Source organism: Stegodyphus dumicola, chromosome 8 (genome assembly GCF_044657685.1).
Source record: "Stegodyphus dumicola isolate Sdum_Otavi_A_Nest chromosome 8, ASM4465768v1".
NCBI lineage: Eukaryota > Metazoa > Arthropoda > Arachnida > Araneae > Eresidae > Stegodyphus > Stegodyphus dumicola.
In genome coordinates this window covers 123,770,877-123,797,178 of record NC_140775.1, presented here as the reverse complement: position 1 = coordinate 123,797,178, position 26,302 = coordinate 123,770,877, and the positions used below count along the sequence as shown (strand labels likewise).

Sequence of the window (26,302 nt, the reverse complement as noted above, 5' to 3'; positions counted from 1 at the left end):
GAGACCATGAGTTCGGCCACATTCGGCTATCGGGGGATGCGTACAAGTTCTGAGTGCATGTGTCCCCCAAAAGCCGAAGGTAGCTGAACTCAAGCTACTCACACGCATTTGTAATTTAAGTAGTGTGTGTGTCAGCTCGCTGTGAGTAATCTAACAACACTGAATAAATTATCATTAATTACTTAGCAGTAAACATTTAATTTTTTTTCTTCGTCGATATGTTATTTTATTATTATATATTATTATTTGCCGATATATTGGCCGAGCCGCAAAAATATTTGTTGTGGGCCGCATGCGGCCCGCGAGTTTGACATCCTTGACGTAGTCCTTCAATCAAACAGGAATATTTCGAAGCCCGATTTTTGAATTTATTTTTTATTTTAAATTTTGTGCGAACTTAATGAATTCTTGATAAACAAGCTGAGCAATTTTGAATGTAATTTTTTACTCTGCCCGAAATCAAATACTTAGTCTTACCATTCAACAAAGAGTAAGATCTTTCCGATTTAATCAACAAATTCAGCGATTTAAAAGCATATTGTTACTACTATCCGAAATCAAATACTTTTATCTTCCGTCCGCCAGTGTGTTATCATTTGGCAATAGGTAAAATATTTAATTTATGTTTTAAATTTAATCTGTTTGTTATTGATTAGCAAATTAACCGATTTAAAAGACAGTTCTTAACGTGATATTTTTTTACTTTTTTAATAACGTAACTAATGTAAAAATATATTAAGTAAAAATGAATTTAATTCATGATATATCATTAATAATTTTGAATTTAATTATTAATTTTTATGAACATTTGAGGGGTTTTGTTTTGTAATTTAAAAAAGAAATTCTAATGATACATAATCCTTCTTTTAGAGACTTTTATGATTTTTTGCGCTTTTATATTAACAAATCGTTCTTTGAGATGATAACTTGTAAATTATAAACAAAAATTTAGATTTCTATATTAAAAAACAAATTAGAGCTGAACTTCAATAGTTATAGACATGTATGGTTTTGCAATTAAATTTTTAATAGAAATGTGTGTTATTTAGCTATTTACAAGACCTTTGGTCTGATATACGTAACTCCAAGTCGAAATGCATGACAGGCCGAAGGATGGCTGCGCAAGTGGCCAGTATGTAGATATAAAGTTTAAAAAAATTAACTTCGGAAATTGTTCAGACAAAGACAACTAAAAAGAAACTGCTGTCCAAAACGATTATCGGCGATTTTATTAATGCTTTGAATGTATACAAAGGATAAAATGAGCATTCGATGGCAGGAATGGGAATTAAAAAAAGAAATCTTGATGCCTCGCAGTTCCTGCGAAAGTTTCGAAAGGGGAGGAGAGAGAGAGTGGGGAAGGAGCCAAAAACCGTGACGATCACAGCTTCCTCAGAAGTTCGAAGTGTCCATTTTCAGTCATAATTTCACCTCCTTTCACGATCACCTGATGGCTTCTTGGAACGTAATGTCTGCAAAGAAAAGAAAAACCAGACTTCAATTCAGTTGTCTCTTTGAAAAGCTTTTTAAAAAGCTAGACTTTCTGCTCTAAAATTCATTTTTCATTTCTAACTCGTTTAAAGAACCAACTGAGTTTTTTTTTCCTTCTATTTTTATATCGAAGATTCGGCTTTTATCAAATGGCTACAATAAAACATAATTTTTTCTGTTTTATTAAAGATTCGGTTTTATCCGTACGCGGTGGCATCACCATTGAAGTTCATCAGGTAAACGTTAACCTATTTTATACCTAATAGTATATCAAGTATGCATGAAAATTTCAAGAGTGCTGACCGAATTATGAAGTATCATTACGGAAATCAAATGATACTTTTGGTTCCGCATTTGAAGGATCGTTAAAATATCATTAGACACACACAAAAAGACTTCTTTCTTTTCTTTTTTTTCTTTTTCTTTTTTTTTTTTTTTTTACAACACGGCAACAGATGCGAAAATAATGAAGGGGGAAAAAATCTGAAAGTTTAAGATTTTAACGGCCGCTCAAAAGGGTTTGTTATGGTTTTTACCTTGCTGAGCTCGCAGTCTACCAATCTGTTATTGCACTTACGCCTGCTCAGTGTTAAACGGGTCTCTTCTAAGCTTACTCCTGCTGATACCCCCAATTTTCTTTTTGCTTTTCTTTTTTAGTTTAAAAGGGCTTTGACCCTGAAGGACTATTGTTTTCGTTTTGCGATTTTGCGTTGGTTCACTATAAATGTCCGTTTCACTTTTCAAACTGTTGCCACCAAATGTTAGAGTCTTGCATTATATTTGAAGAAATTAAATAATGAAAAATCTGCATAAATCTATGTATATTTCTTGCATTGTGATAAAACAACGGTACACAGAGCCATCGAATTTTGAATGACGTAATCTTAGTGCGAATATGGGCATGTGGAAGCCCAAATTTGAAATTTGGAATTTGTTTTATTATCGATTTCATATTTTGTAAATCTTTAACGAATTTTTGAATAACAATTTCAAGGATTTCAAAGCGAGCAATGGCAACGTTGTACAGAAAAAAACATTTTTATCTCCAGCGCGGGAGACTGCGTATCGGAAATTCTAAAGGATATGCTCAATTTAAAGGTATTTTGCGATACTTTCTCTTGAACTGAATTTTATGGTTTAAATGTGGAGGAACGTGATATTTAACAAATAAAGATATCAGACAAAATATTTAAAAAAACGCCCCTTTGAACGTAATTAAAAATCTGAAAACTTTCAGATTTTTTTTTTTTTTCGTGTTTTTAGAGTTTTTGTAACTAAACACCGTTTTTTTCGCACTTTCGCCATATATAATTCAATAACAAAATCGCAGAAATTTTAAAAGTAGCAAATGTTTAGATTCCTGATGCAGTGTAAGTGTTGGAGTACATTTCCCTCCCCAGTCCTTTCTCCGTTCATCATATCAATGTTCAGTTTTCTTAGTCTGATGACGTACAAAGTTTTTTTTTTTTTTTTTTTTTTTTTTTTTTAACTTTCATTATTAACTTTTTTATGTTTTTTTCTTACTAAATTTCGCATTTACGGCATAGTAAAATTCAATTCAACAACAAATTCACAAAATAGTTTTTAAAAATAGCATATCTTTAGAATTTCCGATAGACAGTCTCGCTATAAAAGTATTTCATTCCGTACAATGTTGACAGTTCTCTCTTTCAAATCGTTAATCAAAAAAGTTCATTAAAGTTTTACAAAATATGAAATAAATAATAAAAAATATGTAACGCCATTCTATGAAAATATTGTGTATTTTAATTAGATAAGGAATTAAATGTATTCTTAAATATTTAAACAAATCCAATTCGAAAGTAATAAACGAATATTAAGAACTGCATCCGTTGCTTTCAGATAGCTTAGTTTGACAATCCACAACAGACAGATTCAATTTGAAAGAATATCTTACATTTTGCCAAACGGCAACAAACTCAAAACAAAAGTGAAATGAAGCATTTATAATTATTCGACGCAAAATCGCGTTTCCATACTAATAGCTGTTTTGGGTTAAAAATCCACTCCTCTAAATATTGCACTTAATTAAATTTTTTATTACAGTGAAACCTCGTGTGGTGATCACCTTTCTAAGCAGACAACCACTAAAAGTGTTCAGCATTTTTTATGATCAACATGACACTTAACTATTTCTTTTTCGTTCCTATTTGAATGATCGTAATGTGTAGAAATTTAGGGAATTCTTTTTGGTTTTTTAAATTATTTCAGTTATATGCATTTATTTCAAGGTTGACAAATTTTAGTTATATTATTTAATCATTTATTATATTTTAAACCTTTACTTTAACTTCTTCTTTCTGTAGAATAAAAATTAGCTGCTGTGTATTCAGGCCGGGGGGTTGGAATGTTTTCGAATTAGAACGTCTTGCAGTTACTTACTCTCGCCAGCTCTGCCAAAGTTTTTTCGTGTGTAGCCTCAGAGTCCATTAATTGAGTTTAATTTCATTTTATGTTATTTTAAATCCCCGCAAGTAGCAGAGTTGATCTGTAGCACAAGCAGTGTCTCATGTTAATTTTAAGAGTTCAGTAAAAAAAAAAAAAAAAGTTTAATTTAAACCTTTCTAAAACTTTGTTATTTGTATTCAGGCTGGAGCGATAATTTACTTGTCAGTCTAGTAGAGTCTGAGGACACAGAGTTCTATATAAGCAGCATCCTACAAATTTAGTGCATACACACGTATGAACTTTTTTGATAAAAAGCATTAAATTTAGAAGAATGATTAAAACTGACTTAAAATGATACTAGCGGTCTATCGGAATGATAGTAGGCGGAAAGGCATGATAGCTAGTTGATGATGCTTTATGTTATAAAACTAAACTATTTTAGAGAAATAATGATTAATCAAAGAAGAAACCTAGTAGATTTCTTAGGATGAATGTTATTTCCACTGTTAGTGAATTAAAGCAAAACATACGAGGGTTAACTTTATAAGAAAAGAAATAATATCATGTACGACTTCTTAAGAAAAAACTGACTCGTATTCAGATTACACATAGGAAAATCCATGAAACTGCTGATGCACCCAGCCTTTTCGCCGAAATTTGATGAAACTACAAGCACTTTGTGGTCTTACCGACTATTAGTTTGCTTTAATCGCTTTAATTTTAAGCTTGTTTTTCATTACTTGCAAAAGCTGTGCTCTTGAAAACATACTTTTATTTATTTTGAAGATAAAAATTAATGTAATAACAGAAGTATATAATTTTAATATAATATGATTTAATATAAAACACACTTTTATTTATTTTGAAGATAAAAATGCATGTAATAGAAGTATATAATTTTAATATATAACAATTTGATGCATAATTTTAAAACATTTTAATTTATTTAGACTGCAAAAAGGAAATTTAGTTAAAGAATTGCTCCTTAATTCTGAGCTCTATAAAGCTTCCTTGAAAGAGAGTTCAATCTTTTACAATTTTTTAAAATCAAAGCTAAGTGGACCTGTATTTCAGATGCTAATATAGATAAATATAAAGCATGGAAAAGCACGGAGCGCTAAATTCTGTCTAGAAATTTTCAAGTATGACACTCAGTGTTCCCGCGATATGATATATGTGATCCATGTAAATTAAAATTTACTGAATGAATGCTTATACTGGCATCAACAAAACTAATTGTTAGAAGTTTCAGTTAAAATGTTTAACTGGTGTTTAATTTAATATTCGAAAAATTATGAAGCACCATTGCAAAAGATTCGAACTTTCGAATATTGAATCTTTATTAAGATTCATGTGACTTCGAAGATTCAAATACTGCATTTCTAATGTAAATTACTAAATTTCGTTTATTACTTTCAAATCGCTTATACATTGCAGTTACACTTTGAAAAATGAATTAAATATCTTATGTCTAATATTTGTTCTTGCGCAGGAAAGGAAAATGCTACATTTTGCGAATGGCATTCCTCATGAAGTTGCATGAATAATAAATGCTAACTAAGGAAATATATCCTATTGAAAAGTGCGAAATTTTAGAAAGATTTCACTAAAAAACGTTTCTAAGTAATTTTTCTTTTCTTCCCCCTCCTTTTTTTTGAGTTGTATGATTTTAGAAAATTGCATTAGAAAATAAAAAATGGTTTTTAGAATTATATCCATTGGTGAGAAAATTTAAACAACAACCATAAAAAGATACTTTATGTTAATTAAGTGAAATCCAATGAAACTCAGTCTGTTGGTATTCAAGGCAATATTATTACGTATTCCAGTGGGATTCATCATTGCTACCCAGAAACATGCAGAGTTTAGGACATGATGAACTGTGAGAAATGGTGTGCGACTGCGGCAATGGAAGCAGAACAGACACCGGTAAAGGTCTGTAAAGACCTAAAGGTAGACAAAAGTGTCATTCAGAAAACTGAAACACTGATGATGTCTGCAGACAACGAGGTCAAGATTAAATACTATCATAATAGACTCTCAGCACAGTTATTTGGCAATGACTTCTGAAAGATGTATAGACAACTGACGTCAATCCAGATTGTAAGGAATTTCTTTTCAGGTACAGACTATCCAAGTCCACTGTGAGTGAAAGGTTGCTTAAAAAATGATTGTATGCTAGGATACACTGACTCTCGAATCATCCACTGGGCTTATGCTATCACTTTCGACCCTGCGATCATTGCTGACTTACTCCGTTGCTTCATCACCATTATGGACTGCTTAGCATATCCACACAAATTTTTCACTTGAAATACTATGTACAGTGCTCTTCAAAAATGCTCTTCTTCAATTGCTTTTCATTCATCTACAAATTGTTATGTAACTGTACTATGCTATCTACGTCATGGACTTTTAATTACGAATGGTGATATTGAGGTAGGGCTTCGGCCCAGGAACCCACATGTCGTAGCCTGCGACCACCTAACAGTAACACTAAAACCAATGACTCTTGGTTTGGTTTCGAGAGCGATTCCAGACATGTTGTACTCTGAAGCGAGCAAAACACACTCAACAGACCCAAGACATGGGTGAAAAGTTTCGGTGCATAGGTGGAGCCATGGAATGAGCTGGCATCATTTTGAAAGGCTGAATCGACATACGTAATTTTACTAGTGTAAACTGTGAATAATAAAATATTCAAAGATAAAGTTATTGTTACTTCTGCTAAGTTATTCAGGACTGCAGTCGGTAATAACATCTATTTAGAGGATGATAATTTTCGTCTCCATAGCGCTGCACTTCTGACCGATCACTTTGACGGCAAAGTAATCCAGCAGATGGAGTAGTCCGCATATTGGTTGGGTTTAAATTCGATAAAACATGTCTGGAACGCACTAAGATGCTATCTTACAGCACTGCAACCTCTACCTAACTTCTACAGCAACTCTAGGAGATATTCATATATATCTCCTAGAGTTGCTGTAGAATATGTTTTTTACGCTAGGCAAAAATGTACACAAATACACAGTCTAATACAAAGCATGGAAAATCTCTGTAAACTTACATTTAGGTCGCGCGTGATCACAAACTTTGTAATTTTTTTTTTTTTTTTTTAATTTCTGAAAATTTGTAACACCAACTTTCCCTAATTCAGTTGTAAGGAATTTTTTATCCTTACAATGGGAACCATGCGCTTTTTTACTGTAATTAAAGAGGACATATGGCTGGCAATCGGGAGGTCTGCAGTTCAAATCCCGGTGAAGGCATCATCGAATTTTCATGTTCCTTGCTTTGATAAATATACTTTGCATACTTTATATCACATTTCCAATATTGATATTTGAATTTATTTTTTGCAGAAATAGACATTTCTGTATTTTAAACATGTAAAAAAACAAAACAAAACAAAACAAAAAAACAAAACAAAACAAAAGAAAAAAAAAAAAAAAGAAAGATTTTTTGAAAATTTCATGTTTTTAGCTGCATTATTATTACATGTTAAGTTACATGAGTTTTTATAGTTTTACTCAGATAATTAGTTAAATATCTATCATATGAGTATTTAATAGTATTACGTACGATTCATTTTCAGCTGATGCGTTATACGCCATTCAATATTTTTTTTTTTTTTTTTAACACAGGGCCAAAAATGCTTTTTATTTAAAATAACTCGTTTTACTTTAGCCATATATGATGTATATTTAAGTGCCTTTGCAATAATAATAATAAATATAAAATAAAAAACAAAGATTTAAAAAAATCTGAAAGGTTTCAGATTTTAAATTACGTCCAAAGGGGCGTTTTTTTAACATTTTGTCTGTTACCTTTATTTGTTAAGTATCACGTTCTTCCCACTTAAACCATAAAATTCAGTTCAAAAGCATCGCAAAATAGTTTTAAATTGAGCATACTTTAGAATTTCCGATACGCAGTCTCACGCGCTGGAGATAAAAATGTTTTTTCTGTACAACGTTGCCATTTTCGCTTTGAAATCCTTGAGTTTGTTAATCAAAAATTCGTTAAAGATTTACAAAGTAGGAAATCGATAATAAAACAAATTCCAAATTTCAAATTTGGGCTTCCACATGCCCATATTCGCAGTAAGATTACGTCATTCAAAATTCGATGGCTCTGTGTACCGTTGTTTTATCACAATGCGAGAAATATACATACATTTGTGCAGATTTTTCATTATTTAATTTCTTCAAATATAATGCAGGACTTTAATATTTGGTGGCAATAGTTTGAAAAGTGAAACGGACATTTATAGTGATTCAACGCAAAATCGCAAAACGAAAACAAAGTCCTTCAGGGACAAAGCCCCTTTTGACTAATAATAAAATCACTAGTCATATAACATAAAAAGTACTTATATGGGTATACTTCATACCATGGAAATAACAGAATAAATTCTTTTCTGATTTATAAAAAATTGGGCTTTCTAGGATAGCAAAGATATAACAGGACTATTTGTGCTTAATATTAAATATTTGGTGTTGCCAAATAACATTAAAGTTACAACATCGCTTCACTTTTGTACAGCAAATCTAGGAAGACATTTCCTCTTACGAATTAATGAGGAAAGTTATGAAAATAATAATTAATAAAAGAATTTTTTCCAAAATAATATATCTACAAAAAATCAATTTTTCAAATTTTCATAACTACAAATAGTCATTTAAACAGATAAATTTAGTGTACTTAGCAAACTAAAAACTCAATTTTTTTAATAAAGGAAAATAAAGTTTCATTTATTACTGCAAAAATATACCCCTTTTTTAATTACTATTAATTCCTTTTCTTGTTTCTAAAAACTTCTTGCGGTATTTTTATATAGATCTTGAAATCATATTTTAAATCAATCAGCAGTAACAGAAAATATAATTTCTAATATATTTGACACGTGACTTAATAAAACTACGCTAAAATTAATTTATTTTATGCTGATGGTTTGGTTTATTTGGTTATGTCAAAGCACTCAGGCTATCTGCCTACAGGGAGAGATGCATTGTGGAGGACTTTCTAAGGGAAACTGGTTCGTATACATATTACACATGATGGAAACCACAAAAGTGCAGGCATAATTATGAAAATCTGTAAATTCGTAATTTATTTTTGGCCTTATGTAATATATGTTGATCTCAGCTCTTTCTTTTCATATTAATACAACAAAAGGGGGAAAAAGCTTTGGTGCATTTGTTAGCTATTATCACAGTGCTAAAAAATTGCATTCTTAAATCTTAAAATTATGGTCTGAAACCTCAAAAGATAACTTTCCGTTAAAAATATGAACATTTTCAATTTTTAAATTAATTTTTTTAATAATAAATGTTTTTGTAAAAATTCAAACTGCTGTTCCTACTTAGACATCAGTTTAACACTTGAAACAATTAATTTCTAGCTAAGCAGTTATGATATGCTTATTAGTTCAAGAATGTATCCCCAGATGTTCAATATATAAACAATTCAAATATAACTGTGCAGTTTTTTCCTCTGATAAATTGCACTCAAGGTTTGCAAAAAATACTTCTTACAAGTGAAAACAACAGTAGTTTTTCAATTTTACAGAACACGAAATTGAAGTAGCGAAAACAATAACATTTGATTTCAAGTGTTAAAAAAGATTCTGCTACGAAGCATATTAGACACAGCATTAAAACATTTTTTATTAATTAAAATGATGCTGCAAGTGTTCATAAAAGATTATCTGTTAGACATAGTGTGAATTAAACGTTTTTTAGAATGTAATTGAATACATGCTAAACAAATGTATAAATTAAAAATAATAAGTATAAATTATTAAATTCTTTTGTTCGCTGCATTTAAATTACTCAATTTCTCAAAAAAATTACAGATCGTTTATATTTCAATGATAAATTGAAACTTACACTTTGCTGAATGACAGTATACTGAGAATTAGCCATTGCTAAGCCACGTGGATGTGATATTGGAATAATGTGTTTCTTGTAATGGCAACACCTGAAAGGTCGCATGGCTGATGAATGACCTGATAATGTAATATAATATAAGAGACTAAAATTACCCGATAATGTATTGTAATATAATTGCCTTAAAGATTTGAGAGGACAGTTTCATATGTATTTCTGACGTCAAAAGTACATCTCGGTTATCTGAATATTTCGAATATGTGGATTGCGCCGACTAGGCCGGATAAATAATGCACCTATGAAGTTTTAGGATGATGTTTGTGGTGAACTGGAAGCTGCATGAAATAGTACTGTTGAAGTTACCGAAGACACACAAAACAGCCTTCAATAAATGTATTACCATTGTAATAAAGCGCCTGCAAGCTCTTACAGCACCTTGATTCCTTCGTAGAACTCCTTTCTTGGAATACTTTTTAAGGTTCTCATTGCGGTTTCCTGAATCTTTTGAATGAAATAAAAATAAGCCTTTTGAGATAAGACTGAAGAAGAGAAAGTAATCCACAGGCATCATTCCTAGTGAATATAGCAGGTGATTCAGAAGTATGACAATTGGTTTGTTAGAAACTGTTTGAAGAGAAGAGAACTTTTTTTACAGAGAATAAGCCTATGAGACAAATTAGTTGTGCGATTGAGCGTTTTCTGATCAATATCCTGAATACCTTCAGAAATCTATCCATTACATCTTTATGAAATACGAAGTTCAATCGTCTGTCTCTCAGGGAGAAATTTCTCGTGAATTATCCATTTCCAATCAAGTCAAGTCACCAATAGAAGTCTCTGTGATGATGGTGAACCTTCTCCAACCGAAGCAGTTGATTCCCGTTATATTTTAGAACTATAAATAAAGCACCAAGTTTTATCTGCTGTCATAATTTGTATGAAAGAATCGAGATTAATGTCTGCCATTCGGATAAAATCATTTGTTCAATTTTCGAATATAATAGTAGGTTTTCACTTTATCAAAGCAATACTGCTCGTAAGCCTACGGTATGTCAGGAAAAGTAAGTTGAAATATCATAGTAATAAGTACTGTAAATTATCGTTTGGCAGGTTTGCTCAGTTTTCGAATACATATAGCAGGTGTTCACTGTATCAAAGCAATACTGCCTGTAAGCAGACGATATTTCAAAAAAGTAAGTTGAGATATCATAGTAATAAATACTGTAAATTATCGTTTGGCAGGTTTCCTGGTATATGGTAACAACATTGTTTTCAATTTCCTTATTTTCAAATTTTAACTAGATTACTCCTAAAACTTTGCTCTATGTATTTAGATTTATACGATTTCTAAACTTCAAAATTCAGATAAATGTGTTTCTCTTCGATGCGTGTTTCGTGTGTTAATAAGCTGAAATAAATGACACATGAAGATTACGAAGACTGTTGAAAAGTACATTAAGTAAGCACTGTTAGTTTAGATGTCATGCCATGTTAGTGATACTTAATATAAAATGACATCACTTACTTGATCTTAATATTCTAAAATGCATTGAACTTCTACTATTATGAAATTCATCCGTGCGGATTAAAGAGCACTTATCTTTAATGGAACTGTATGATATTACCTTTAATAGAGTTTTACAGATGCTCTTGCGACAGCTATAGTAAATCTATGCTGACTTGAATTTGAGAAATATTTCTCACTCGTGGTGTTTCGTTTACTTCATAAAAGAGTATTGCTCCATAATCTGTAAGAGGAAGTTGAAAATAATGTTGTTTCGTGCATTCATTGCGAAAATATTTTAGATACTTTACACTAAATGACGTGTAGGTTCGTGTATGCGTCTAAAGCGTGATTTTCAAATTTCTGCATGAAAATGATTTATGCAATGAAAGGATTTTTCATTGAAATGAAAGATTTCAGTTTCACTCATTTACTTTGCGGAAAATAATTGCGACAGAGTGTTTTGCCTTTTTTCAGATTACTTTGTAAAGCTTGATTGCATTGCAAAGAAGAGGAAATTTGAAACGAGGTATCGTAAAGAAAAGGACGAGACCCTTCCCCAGGATCGAATTAGAGACTATATTGCCAAAGATTTTTTAAGTTTATTAACACTTGAAATAAATGTGATTTATTCCAGTTTGCAAAAAGGTCCTATCGGTTAATAAACGCCTGTTGCTGCAATTAACAGTGCATAAAATCTTTCGTTTCTCTTCACATTGCTTAATATAATTTTAGTACAATCAATTAAAAATTACTTTATCTGGGCTTCTTAACAATATTTTGCAACTACCGTACTTTATATCTTTAAATGCAATCGATAAAATATATTTGTAACACCTTAATAATAGGTCAACTGCAAAATATCAAAATATGCTTTTTGAGTAAACTATCGTCTGCATCCAAAATAAAATCGAGTAGTGATTAGCAAGTTTCTGCTACAAGCACAATAAAACCACTCCATATTTCTTTTTTCTTTTTAATTTTATTCTAATGGTAATATATTTTGATGTTCTTTCTGTTTATTCTATGTCATGGTACAATTGAGTTTTAATTATATTCAGAAGTATAGATTTAGTTTTATGAGTTAATAACAATTTTAATCCTGCAACAAAAGTCAATGGTTATTTGTACATGCAACTTTATTCTAAAATAATCGGTTACTTTATAATGAGAAGGACACTTAGAATGCTATATCGTCAGAAAACAAACTAGAGCCTTTCTCGTGTTCAAATTCCAGCCTTTCCAAGAGCCAAAGATTTTAACTTGCTTCTTTATATTTCTTAAAACATCGAAGAGGGTTGTTTCCGTTATGCGGATTTTGTGTCCCTAATCATAAAAAATTATCCTCACTTCACTTGCGGAAAATACGCTCCCATTTGTGAAAATAGCAACAGCATGAAGAAATCAACATACGACATGTAGCGGTACCAAGAAACGATTAAATTTACAGGGCAATTCAAAAATATTTAATGCCCAAAATGATTATTTGTGAAATGCAGTGAGCTGCAATAAGAGCTCATACTCGTTGCGTGCAAAGGAATTCATGCATGTAATCTACGGCGCAGCGGACACCAGCGAACTTTTGAAGCCGAATAAGGCACACCTGTAGAAGTGTCGTTGTGCCGGCTGTCGAAGTGAAGCTGCATGGTCAATAACTGTCGTGCGGAAGAGGTGTCTGTGATCTCGTGTTGATTTAACATTTCGCGGCACGCTGCTAGGTTTGCGAACTTTCTTAATTCTCTTGAGCACTTGCTTTTACCCGCCCATCACTGACGAGGCACTATGTCCTATACGAGTAACGATTTCACTTAAGATCTTCCTTCTCCCAGGCAGATTTGTCCTCGTTCAAAGGGCATAACTTGTTTCTATCGGGCTCTTTGTCTTTAGTGAGGTTATAACGACTTCTTGCGAAACGTTTAACTCTCTCAGATAACGAAACAACTTTTTACGTTCAGCTACAGCCCTCTATTTGTGCGTTTAACACAACTATTCATAAAATGCTGTTCAGATTATTCGCACGGTCCTTTACAGAAATGCGAAATTCCAGTTTTCACAAACAACAGTGTATTTGTTGCAAATTTGATGCAGAGAAGGAAAAAATGCACATCAACTCTAGCCGAAATATTGGAAATCTTCTGAAAAACATGTTTTTAAGGTTCGATCTAGTATTACTTAATTATTTTAAAAACAATATTCGACAAATGTTACTGGAAAATATGTTTATGCAAAATATAATGCAGTTTACTGTGACAAATCACCTTTATTATGTTAAAATGATTAATAAATAAAGACTGAAAGAAAACAGTCCTATTTTCTGGAGCAAGGGGAGATTTCTTGAGTTCAAAATTAAAATACTATCAAATACTGTAGTGCCACAAAGGGATCCAGTAAAGTTGTTTGTTATAAAAATGTCCATGAAAGTCCATGTTGTTTGCTACCAGAAATGATAGTGAAAGATTTGTCTGATTCAGTAAAATAGTCATTATTGTAAGCGCAAAAGGGAAGTTTAGTTCCGAACAGAATATTAGTCTCGAAGCGGCATTTTGCGTTGAATCAATAAAAACGGCGTATCACTTTTTCTAATTTTTGCCACCAAATCTACAGTTAACTTGTATTATAGTTATAATACCCTGTATTATAGCTAAAGACTGTTACGCCCTGTATTATAGTTAAAGAAATTAAATAATGAAGAATCTGCATGAATGTATGTACGTTTCTCGCATTGTCAAAAAAGAATGCGTTTAGCCATCAAATTTTGATTAACGTAGTCTTCCACCCGAACATGGACGCCTGGAAGCCCGAATTTTGAATTTCAAATTAGTTTTATTACCTGTTACACATTATGTAAAACTTTAATGAATTTTTGATTAACACATTCAATGATTTCAGAGCGAGCGGTGGCTAAACTGTTTTATAACTGTATTTCCAGCGCTCAAGACTATCTATCGGAAATTCTGAAGATATGTTGTTTGTAAATATTTTGTTATTTTGCCGTTGAATCGAACTTTATGTGGCGTAAGCGGTAAGAACATAATATTTAATAAACAAAGTAAGCATATAAAACGTTAACAAAAGAAAGAAAAAAACGTTTTGCAAGCGATCTTGCTAAGAAAACTGAACATTGATAAAATGAACTGACAAAAGGCTGAAAAAATAGAAAAATGTACTCCAACACTTGCATCGGGAATTTAAACATATGCTGCTTTTAAAAGTTTTGCGATTTAACTGAAGAATTATATATGGCGTAAGTGCGAAGAAATAATAATAAAGCTAAAAATACAAAAAGAAACGAGTTAGCTGGAGCGAGTGCAACAGCAGAGTGGTAGATTGCGAGCTTAGCGAGAACGTAAAAAACCTTAATAAATCATTTTAGATGATAGTTAAAATCTGAAAAACTTTCAGATTTTTTTGTTTAAATAATTTTTCGAGTATTATATATATCCGTTTGTAAGAGAATTTTTACGACAGAAATTTAAGTCGATAAGTAAGGTTAAATAACTAAAACATATTATTTTTGTTTATCCTAATGTGGGTTCGAAGTATATTTAAACTAACTGACGCAATAAATTAACACTTTCTTTTTCGGCAATCCATTTTAATGGACTACAGCATACGCAAAATACAAATCCACGCACACTTTTAGAACACGGCCGACGTCTTACATGCTTAGAATTCATATCTCTCGTTGCTAACTCTAATCATCTATTCTTTACAGTTAAGTAAGTATTACCATTTGCTGTGATATTCTTATTTGAATTTTATCTGCTCCGACATCAATCAAATCTCGTTATGCCGTTATACGACTCGGAGATCTTTCTCTCTGGGTGAATATCTTCATCTTTCTGTTGCCAATCCTACAAAGTTTAACATTTCCTGTTTGCTATTATTTAATAATCATTTGTTCTGCACTTTTGTTTGATCTATGAATCGACAAGATTTTTAGTGATTTGACATTCGGAATTTTCTAGTAGGTCTTTCAAATAGGTCAATGTCGTCGTCCTGCATTTCACTATTGGAACCGATTATTCTATCTAACAGATATTATATTTAGTTCCATCCATTGTATTGTTTAGAAAAATTAATAACTTTTAGTATAAAACAATTGAAGTACGCATTAATTCTTTTGTCTATGCATATTTCGTTATACACCAGAAATGAAGAATCATTGTTAATTATTAATTATATTGTTTTGCTTCTCAGTACTTTTCTTCTGACTACTTTCAGAACTTCTAAGTCCTACAAAAAAAGTAAAAATATTATTTAAAGATTTAATATATAAGTCTATAAGTAATAGCAATTACGAACAGTATGAAGAATTCTAAGCATATTTTGATTTTATTTCTGTTATTTAACCTTCGCTGGAGCTACTCGCAGGAGAAGCAGAGTAATATAGCTAATTATTTATAAAAATTAATAGTTTGGGGTCCAGTTTCATTGAATTTCAATCGTGTTCATTTCAATTTTCGGCTTCAAATTCTGATAGTCATTTATTTGCGAAAAAGTAAAAAAAAAAAAAAAAAAAAAATAACTCAATTTAAGTCTTGCTATATAAATATGAAATATGCAATAGAAAAATACTTTCTTAATATCATGCGCATCACACATAAGAAAACCAACATGCTTACACTTACAACCTGACTTTTTTTATGAAGTCCAACACTGCGTCCATACCTGAAAAACAGAAATATACAAAGCTTGAATTAGGAAAAACCTTGAAATTGAAAAAAGTTGCAATTCACAACCGCCTGAATGGATTTACACATTAAACAATTGTAATAAATAAATCTTTTAATACAATAACATAATAATGAAAGAGCTAATAATTTTGGGGCGTTTTATATCTTCATAAAATGTTATAATGAAGAATTTTATTTTAATATTTTCGAATTTCTTAGCAATTTCCGTCCCTAATGTACACAATAATTACAGTTCTTGCTTCATTAAACATATTTATATGGATATTTCGAAAGACTCTTAGAGGTGCTTTAGAAATAATACTAAATGTGGAATGTGGAATCTTTTTCCGTCTTTTTAATTTCCGTTTAGCGAAGTTATACTCAGGTAAAAGTGGCGACTTTATATTTTAACACACAGATACTTCTTCCTCGAAAGGGGAGGGAAGCATTCATTATGAACTAGTGAAATATAGAAGTTTAAATGTTTAAAGTCATTTTGTTAAACAAATATTGAATTTCATGCTTTCTTTGGGACCTTTTAAACACTTTTTTTAATTATATGACTCCCGTTTTTATTTTGCTGACTTTTGCTTTCGGAAGTAATTTAAAATACTCGTAAAAAAAAGTACATTAATTTTAATTGCTAATAAAAAGTGTCTTATGAAAGAGAGCACTTAAGTCCATTTTAAAAATATCTTTTACCACCAACATATTCTTTCTTTGGGAAAAAAAGAGGATTATTTTCATAATTAGAGAAGGTCATAGAAATATAACGAAGGGAAAATCAATAATACGAAAGCAAAAAATTTGTTTCAGCATAGAAATGAAGTATATGATATTGCGCCATATAAAAAAATAGATTCTTTTTGAAATTCATTCCAATTTTTTTGTTGTACCTTTTTATGACAAAGAAAAGTAAAATCTGAAAGTGTTGCCTGAAACATCCTATCTTTGACATCGTTATAACGATATAATTTGAAATGAAAATTACAGCTTTCTTTTAAAATCTAATCACGATTCTGTGGGAAAATTTTCCAGCGTATTTTCAAATGTACGCTCTAAAATGACAGAAGGAACTACATGCTAAATTTTTTATTAATTATTATTCACAAAAAAATATTTTTAGTGTTAGGATTTCAGTTCAGTTCAATCACATGCAATATTTGTAACAAGTTAAAAAGGAGATTAATGAAAGCAACAGAAAATTAAGAATGTAGTGTTACATAGCAATACATTTTTTTAAAACTCATATTCTAAAACGAAATGCTCAGAAGAATATATATAAATTTGTAAAAGGGTAAAATACATACCAAAGAATAGCATACTAGATTTCATTGCCATTGGAATGAGTTTCATTATTCATAAGAATCGGTTTTAATCTAAAACCTCGTTATGCTAAATCCACATCTCATTTTTACACCCTTGAAGTAAAGAAAGTATTGTAAAGGAAAATAAAGGAAATATTGTAATCACGAAAGTTTTGGGATAGCATATTTCAACGGAAATATCCATTTTGAAAGTTCCCAAATCATTTGGACTTTTTTTTTTTTTTTTGTTTTTGTTTTGTTTGAGGGACGTCTATGCATACGAGCAGAATAAAGAATTCCTTTTTCCTCGCATATTGAAACATAATTGATTTGAACATTGAAAGAACATTGAAATTTCGTATATGGGACTGCTATAGCTTCTAATTCTGCACTTAATTATATATATACATACATACCCCTTTACCCAGCTCAAAGTCCGTACCTGGGTCTTTATTTTCGCAAACATTTGTGGTACTCATATACTTCCAAACACAGAAGTGTTTTAAATGACGAAAATATTCATGTTTTGGCAACATCAAATTTAAAAAAAAAAATTATTTTCGACAAATAATGAAATCTAACTTATAATTAGGTCTCCGTGTTCCTATCCTTATATTTGGGAAAGTTTTATACTTGTTATGAAAAAATAAAATTAAAGAAATTTGACTCCCATACAACAAAAATTGATCGGGAGAATTTGTAGTTTTTGATGTCACTTTGAACTTGCCTTGAGGGTTCGGTTAACTATTCGAGGAAATAAATTTAAATGAAGTGCTACAAAAAATTGTATATAATTTAATAGGATCATGTGATGTCTACCTCAATTTTCTCTAGTCATACCATGCTAAGTTCAGGCCATAAAAATGCTTAACATGATGGTTATGCATAATAAATATAAGACATTCTTTAACAAAATAACATGATGTATACAATAATACATGGACTTACATAATAATTCTTTCTAGACCTACAAACTGAAATCGAAACAATGTAAATCGAGAAAAAGTTTTCGGTAGGCACTTGGTGTTAAAATAAGAAGGGTTCTCATAAGTGCAGCGCCTGTCATAAAAATGTCGCTACCTTTATGCCAAGGCATAGTCATGCAAGTAGAACTTTCATTCCCTTGTTAATCCGAGCAGCAAACTGAAACCTGAAAAAAACCTCGTAAGGGTATCTTGGCGTATAAAGTGCATTTGTAGAGACATTAGGTATTTTGGAAGCAGGCAAGATGAAAAATGAGCAAACGCCTTGGCCGGAAATCGAACCACGGACCTCTGAATGCCGGCCCAGCGTGCAGAACCACTACACCACGAAGGCACGCTAGGAAGGCGGGAGAAGTACCTTATACATTCACCTTTATGAAACTTCTTTATATATATAAGCGGCTAAAGTGTGTGTCGCCGATAGTTTATTGTTGCCACTCGGAAAAATGAGTGCGGAAATTAACGTTTCCGCAGTTTTTAATTAATATCTCGGCCGAATAAAGTCGTGCGAAGAGGAGAACGGTATCGATGGATTTGGAGAATTTTTTGAAATCCGAGGATACGCGTCTCGAATTTCAATTCGGCGCCGTTCCATAGATATTCGAGGAAAAAAAATGAATTTGACACGTAGCCAAATCCTTCTAATACGGAAAACCCAAGAAAAGAAGTGAAAAATGTAGGGAAAACGTAGAGGAAAATTATTTTTTAATTAATATCTCGGCTTATTAAAGTCCCAAGAAGACGCGAATGGTCAAAATGGCGTGCCACGGACCTGCGGAATCCAACGGTGTGCTTCGCTAAGCCCGGGAGCCGGCCGTTTCGGAGGAGATGATGTTACTTCTCCCTATATATATATATATATATATAATTTATCAAGCAAAGCAGTAATAACAATTAAAAAAAAACATTTTTGTCTAGAAAACATCTTGCGCAATATGCTGCAAAATAAGTAAAATATAAAAATTGTAGTAAGCTCGCCTAAAAGTTACCAAGAGCTGCTGCTCCAAAAGGTTTAACACGTTTTCAAAAAATTAATACACATGAAAATCAAATCATTAGACATGTAAAACATTAATAAAATTAAAAACAGAAAAAGTTAAAAAGTAAGCGGAAAATGGTAAATTAGCCCAATTCGACTTCCAAACAGGCTTTTCAAGGGAAATTTCATTTATTTGAACGTCGAGTCAAGCTAACCCCATTACGCGTTTCGCCGAAACAGACAATTGAAACTTTTTCGCTAAAAATTTTTTTTAAAAATTAGACAAAGTGTCTTGGAAATTTTAATAGTCTCAATTCTCTGTTCCAATTTCCCGACGCGTCCGCTCAGAATGACACATTAAGGTGTTAAAATATGTTAATCAAAAACTAAACTTCCTAAATCTAGACTAAAATTAAAATTAAAATCAAAAACGAAAATAAATAGCGATGAGCTATTAGTCCTAAAAATACAAAAACATACGGGCTGGGCCTGCAAGCTTAAAGATTAACAATTTAATTTTTAAGTAATAGATTTTAGAAAACTGTAATGAAAATCTGTTATTAATATAAAATAAAACAAAAATTAAGAAGAGAACAAACTAAGTGGGTCTTGCTAAGACCAAGAAAAAGTTGTAACAAAAGAAACAAAAACTGACCTTTGGCTATGCAAAGCTGTCCCTCTTAAAACTTGTTGAAAAATGGCTGCCATACTTCTTGTTCTTTCATTTGGATGACGTAGGTAGGGGGGAGCGAAGTGCTGTGGGCATTTAGCCAATGCGAAGAGATTTTCGTTATCTGCAACTCGTCTCATATAATCGAAGGGGGGCCGGAAACCTCGGAAACCGTGTAAAGATCTCAAAAATGGCGCTTGGCTTGTAGTAGGATGGAAAAAAATTTTTTTTTCGAAGTGAAAATGGCTAATTCAGCTAAAACTATAAAAACTTGGCCATTAAAGCAAGAGAAAAAGGAAAAAACAGTCATTTGTTAAAAAAGTCGTAATTCTTCAAGCTAGTTTGTTTCTTTTGTTACAACTTTTTCTTGGTCTTAGCAAGACCCACTTAGTTTGTTCTCTTCTTAATTTTTGTTTTATTTTATATTAATAACAGGTTTTCATTACAGTTTTCTAAAATCTACTATTTAAAAATTAAATTGTTAATCTTTAAGCTTGCAGGCCCAGCCCGTATGTTTTTGTATTTTTAGGACTAATAGCTCATCGCTATTTATTTTCGTTTTTGATTTTAATTTTAATTTTAGTCTAGATTTAGGAAGTTTAGTTTTTGATTAACATATTTTAACACCTTAATGTGTCATTCTGAGCGGACGCGTCGGGAAATTGGAACAGAGAATTGAGACTATTAAAATTTCCAAGACACTTTGTCTAATTTTTAAAAAAAATTTTTAGCGAAAAAGTTTCAATTGTCTGTTTCGGCGAAACGCGTAATGGGGTTAGCTTGACTCGACGTTCAAATAAATGAAATTTCCCTTGAAAAGCCTGTTTGGAAGTCGAATTGGGCTAATTTACCATTTTCCGCTTACTTTTTAACTTTTTCTGTTTTTAATTTTATTAATGTTTTACATGTCTAATGATTTGATTTTCATGTGTATTAATTTTTTGAAAACGTGTTAAACCTTTTGGAGCAGCAGCTCTTGGTAACTTTTAGGCGAGCTTACTACAATTTATATATATATATATATATATATATGCAGCTTAACTGTCTGTTTGCCGCCGGTAGTTTATTGGTTGCTTGTGTAACTGTACTAGCCAATGGGGTGAAGTTGCCACGACACAGGGTTGCCGTTTCAATTGAGACGCAGACAATTTCCTGTAAAACTTGCCTTTGCTATGACCATTAATAAGTCTCAGGGCCAAACGCTTAAGCATGTTGGCATTTTTTTTACCTGAACCTGCATTTGGACACGGTCAACTTTATGTTGCCTGTTCAAGAGTTCGTGAAAGAACGGACGTAAAATTAAAAATAATGAATGGTCCTCTGCAAGGCGAGCTTAAAAATGATAGAAAGATCTACACAAGAAATGTTTTGTACAAAGAGATCTTTGATATGCGAATTAATATTTCATTATTTAAATCACCTTTATTTATTCAGCTAGCGGTGGCTCTTAAAAATGTACCGCCAGTGGTTTCCTTCATTGCACTCTACTTTAAGCAATTAAGCAAGTAGAAGGGGGAAACTCCTTGGGGCAGTAAGCAAAGGGGCGTACTCGCCGCCTGTTCTGGGCAATTCAGTTTAAATTAGCAGATACTTTTGCACAAATCATTTTAATTAAAATTTATAATATCTAGAACAGTGGTCATTTCGTATGACCGCCGAGCTTTCTAGTATTTTTATAAGCAAGAAGCTAATTTGCATGAAGAGGCGAGTATATTTATGAAACTTCCTATCTTTCTGAACAGTAGCTGAGTTGCGTAAAGGTGTTGGCAACTTTATGAAAGAATATCATTGTGATGCGATGTCGGTTATTATACAAACCAAGGGAATTTTTGTAGCTGTCAAGCAGGAAAGAATATAAGTGCGTATTTTACACGATTTTAATTTTATAGTTTGAAGGTAAATGATATCAGTTTTGGAGAACGGCTTCATTTGAAAGGGAATTACCACTGAGCGCAGCAAAGTAGGTTAAAGGACCTTGAAAGCTTCAGGTTACTTGAGATCGCTTACTTGCAAGAGCTAAAAAAAAAGAAAAAAAAATGTGATAATAAAAGAGACAAATTGTACCAGTCATGAATATTTAATGAGCGGAGTTCTCATTTCATTTAATTTTCTGCAATTTCAATTCAATAAACTTGTTTTAAATACTTCTGTATAAAATTATTTTTATTGCTAGTAATTTGTATTTTCATATATTCCCAAATATTACGCAAGTAATAAATTAAACAATAAAATATATGCGGAAAAATTTTGTTTTCCGTTTTTGATGATATATCTTCTCGCTTTTGAACCTAATTAAGGAAACAGGGAATCTATTTTCTCCGTATCTCTGTGACTCAGAAATGTAATTCAAGTACATGAATACAGTGAAATTTCGGTAGTGGATCATCATTCAGTCTTTTTAAGTGACGCTTTAGGAAAAGAAGACACTTAATGCAGAGTTAAGAAAAGATTTAAAGACTTCCTCTTTCATGATGTTCAAAATCTAATCTAATGAGGAAAAATAGTATTTTATTTACTTATAAGTCATATTTTTACTTTTGCTTAAAAATAGCTGGTTCGACTTTGGTTACATGTATTTTTACAAATCAAGAATTAACGAAAATTTTCTTTTTCTTTCTTTTTTTTTTTTTTTTTTCCTCTTAAAAATTTTTTCTTAAATTTTGTCAATTTGTAGTTCTTGTTTCTAAACCCATCTTGTTAATAACATTATAATTAAAGTAGAGAAAAGAGGGCTTTCAAGACACTAAAGAATTAATAAAAAGAACAAAATTTAGCTGCCTGGGGGTACTAATTAGATTGCATAGGGAGCAGTGTTAAAGGAATTCAGATTCGGCCATATTTATCACCTTGTCGAAAACTATCCTGTGAATATATTTTGAAAACTAAATAGTTTTCCACAGCGAAAGAATAATAGAATAAAATGCAAATTTAAAGTAGGTGTTTTAAGAGAAGTTTTCGATTAGAACATTGATAAACCATGCGATTTAAATTACAGGACTAAGTAACTGAAACTGGTTTGATATGGTCAATTTATTGACGCAAAGTAGTCGATGGTATCTGTCCAAGACACGGATGCTTACGTAGAAGACATTTTTATGGGAAGTGTCACACTAATGTTACACAGAGAAAATGGGTTGGGAGGGATACGGGAGAAATATTTTCGAACGTAATAGATACGGGGGCACATGCGGGATATTGGAGAAATACTTACTGTCTTAAGAGGGAAATACTTTCGTAGAGGACATTTTTATGGAAACTGTTTCGCACTCGCATTACACACAGAGAAATCTAAACTCCCAGTCGGTTCAGATATGAACCCAGGTCGAACAACCAGTGTTCAGCATTTTTACCTCCCGATCCCTGCTTAGCATCATTATGCATATGGGAACCATAAAAATTCCATGCAGTTAGTTTAATAGTTAGAATTTAAGGTACAAATTACTGTTTTCAGCAATCTTAACCACTTGTCTATAGGTGGTAAATAATTGAGATATTTTGGGTTTTGGAAAAAAAAAAAAAAAAAAAAATGACATAGCGGAAGAAATTTTTTTAACCATGTAACGACTGTAGAAATTGTATATACATGAATTTTGCTATGCATTTAGTGTATCGTCGTGAATGAGGCTTTTACGATAAAAAATGCTTAGCAGTTAATATTTAAAAGTATATTTTGATTATTTTTTATTTATCTCAGAAATTTTACATTAAGAGAAAGAAAGCATTTACCAAACGTTTGAGATTCAGAACATATAATTACCTTTCTTAAATAATAACTTTATATCAAGATCATACATAAGATGCTATTAACAATTTTTCAATAGATTTTAGTCAAATGTTTTCAAGTGTTTCAAAAGGTAGCGCACAGCTTTTAGAGTTAGGTTAGGTTATTTGAATATGGCAAAGCCACGAGAGCTGTCTGCCTAAGAAGACAGATGCCTTCGTAAAACACTTCGTAAACACTGAGGAAAAATGGCTCATATTTACGTTTCATTCGGGAAAAACCATGAAAAACCAACCATGCAGCCAGCCCGTTTACTTGGATTCGAACTCAAACCAGGTTGATGTTCCAGTATTCAGCGGACCATAGCGTTTCAGGACAACGGGGACTAACTTGAAAAATATACAAAAGTTGAGCGAGTGACCCAAAATTCTGATGATGTTCACTATATTATTAGTTAATAAAACACATCTTATGTTATTAAGGTATATTTTGATGAAAGGATGAGATGTCTGAATACTCATAGTTTGACATGGCTTCAAATCTCGCTTAATGGGCTTTCTATAAAGGGCGTTTGGGATTATGCTAACCAAATTTTCTTAGGAAATTTTAAGAGCTATCCTTTACCTTAGAAAGGAAGCTCCCCTATGCTTTGTCTTTAATAATTTCTGAAGATCCTAATTATCTTAAGTTCCGTAAATACAGACAAGCGGCTTATCGCTGTATCCTAAATCTTCCAGGAAAATTGTGGTTCTCAAGGTGTTTGCCTTTTTTTCTTTGTACCTCTTACATCACTGCTAAAAGATCATTTCCCTCCTCTTTTCCAAAACTAGAGAAATATGTACGCATTTATTTCGATTTTCATTATTCTTTAACATGTTTTTAAATCAAACAACAAAAAGGTATAGAAAATGTTGATAAAAACAAAAACTTGAATAAAAGTAGTTTTTTATATTCATAAATTAACACTAAATACTTAACAGCTAAATAAGAGGCTGACCGTATCCCCCTCTGAAAGTATAATATTTCTCCCAAAGGGGAATCCCCTCTCCCGTTTGAGAACTTCTGCAGTAAAGTTACACCAACACAAGAGAAGGTTTGAAACAAACCTTTTTATTATCTTCAGTCTAACAATTTATTCAGTTCGTGGATTAACAGAAGACTCCGCTGTCTGTCGGGTTAAAATAAATACCAAAGATAGAAAAAAAAAGACTTAACTATTTTAAGATATAAAATTTTGCAACACAAATATTGCGTATGTGTTTTGGTTTAGACCCTCGACTTAACGGGAGTAAACAGAGCTAGCAAAGACTACGACTTATTCAAGTAAATTTAGAAGCCTCTGCTAAACTAGATTTCAGATGGTCAACAGTCGCTGCCAAAAGCTCTCTCCTTAACTTCGAGAGTTCTGTTCTTAATTGCGTTAACTCACTTCCATCTTGGAAGGCGTCTACAAAAGTAGAAATACTAGTACAGGCAAAATAATAAGATAACTGGTTAATAAACGTAAAACCGTATAAAGTAACTAACCATTTTTTTTTACTACACTGCAATACTAGATGCCATTATATACGATCGCATTTGAAAATGAGAACTTCAGAGACGCTCCTTTCTTAATATGGAGCTCATATTAAGAAAGGAGCCACGAGAGTGTTTCTTATACGAGTAACTAAACAAGTTAACACTGGGAGAAAAACTTGAGGAAAGGGCAAAATCACATGCTGCTAGCGAAAATCTTTGCTATAAATTGGCTCTTGTGCACATCATGAACAAGTCTAGAAAACTAGCATTTGCGCAGAGCAAGATGGTTTGGGCATAATACGAAAATAGGCTCATATTATGTAATACCAATAAACGAGTTGCATTGAAATTGACAAATTGCCCACTATAATTCTTCCCTTCACGCAATTAAGTGTGCTATATTTTATATAAGAGATCTTTGTTGTTTGACTTATTATACTTTGTTGTTTGACTTATTCCATGACTAACTATATTGTGTTCATTATTACTTGCATCCAAATACAAGTAATAAAGTTTTCCTCCCAGTTTTTAATTTGTTTACTTATAAGAAAACTCGGCTCCATATTAAGAAAGGATCGTCTCTGAAGAAGTCCTCATTTTCGAATGCGATAGCATATAATGGCATCTAGTATTGCAGTGTGACAAAAAAAATAGCTAGTTAATTTATAAGGTTTTACGTTTATTAACCAGTTATCTTACTATTGCTTGCATCCAAATACAAGTAATAATGAATAAAATTTAAAGGCTGCGATGAAATTTTGTAGTAGCATAAGAATTGCAAGTTCTCTAAATATTTCTTTCTTTAAAGTTATTCGATTGGCAACTTGCATTCTTAATATTTTTTTATATTCTTCTGTTACAGTGATTTTGTTTTCGGGTACAATTTGAATTTAAACCAATTTTCCTTCGAAAATATTTACTGAGGCCTCCTCATGCTGCTAGCCCTTGTGAGTTTTGTTTTAACTTAATAAATCCAGTCCTTTCTGTTTTCGTACAAGGATCAAAAGCGAAAAAACGAGGAAGACAGAAAAAGAAATGTAGAAGGAAATGCGAAAGCCTTAAAATTAAAATTTATTTTGAGCTCAGTACTGATTTTATTCAACATAGGGATTCAGTTTTGTGAATTGGCAAGAGTAGGTATTATTATTAACTA

General features: G+C 31.8%; 1 protein-coding gene across 3 annotated transcripts in view; it reads right to left on the bottom strand.

Moving 5' to 3' along the window:
- Nucleotides 1-1,206: 1,206 nt before the first annotated feature.
- Nucleotides 1,207-26,302, bottom strand: part of LOC118185295 (neuropeptide F-like) — a 48,578-nt gene continuing 23,482 nt past the window's right edge. The window contains exons 2-3 of one of the 3 annotated variants that reach the window (XM_035355135.2): nt 15,927-15,966; nt 1,207-1,472 (exon numbers count right to left, since the gene is read on the bottom strand). In XM_035355135.2, the coding sequence (XP_035211026.1) occupies nt 1,428-1,472; nt 15,927-15,966 (85 nt within the window). In that variant the 3' untranslated portion in view covers nt 1,207-1,427. Of the gene's footprint in view, nt 1,473-15,920; nt 15,967-26,302 lie in introns of all 3 variants that reach the window. The other 2 variants (XM_035355133.2, XM_035355134.2) reach the window with 2 other exon arrangements.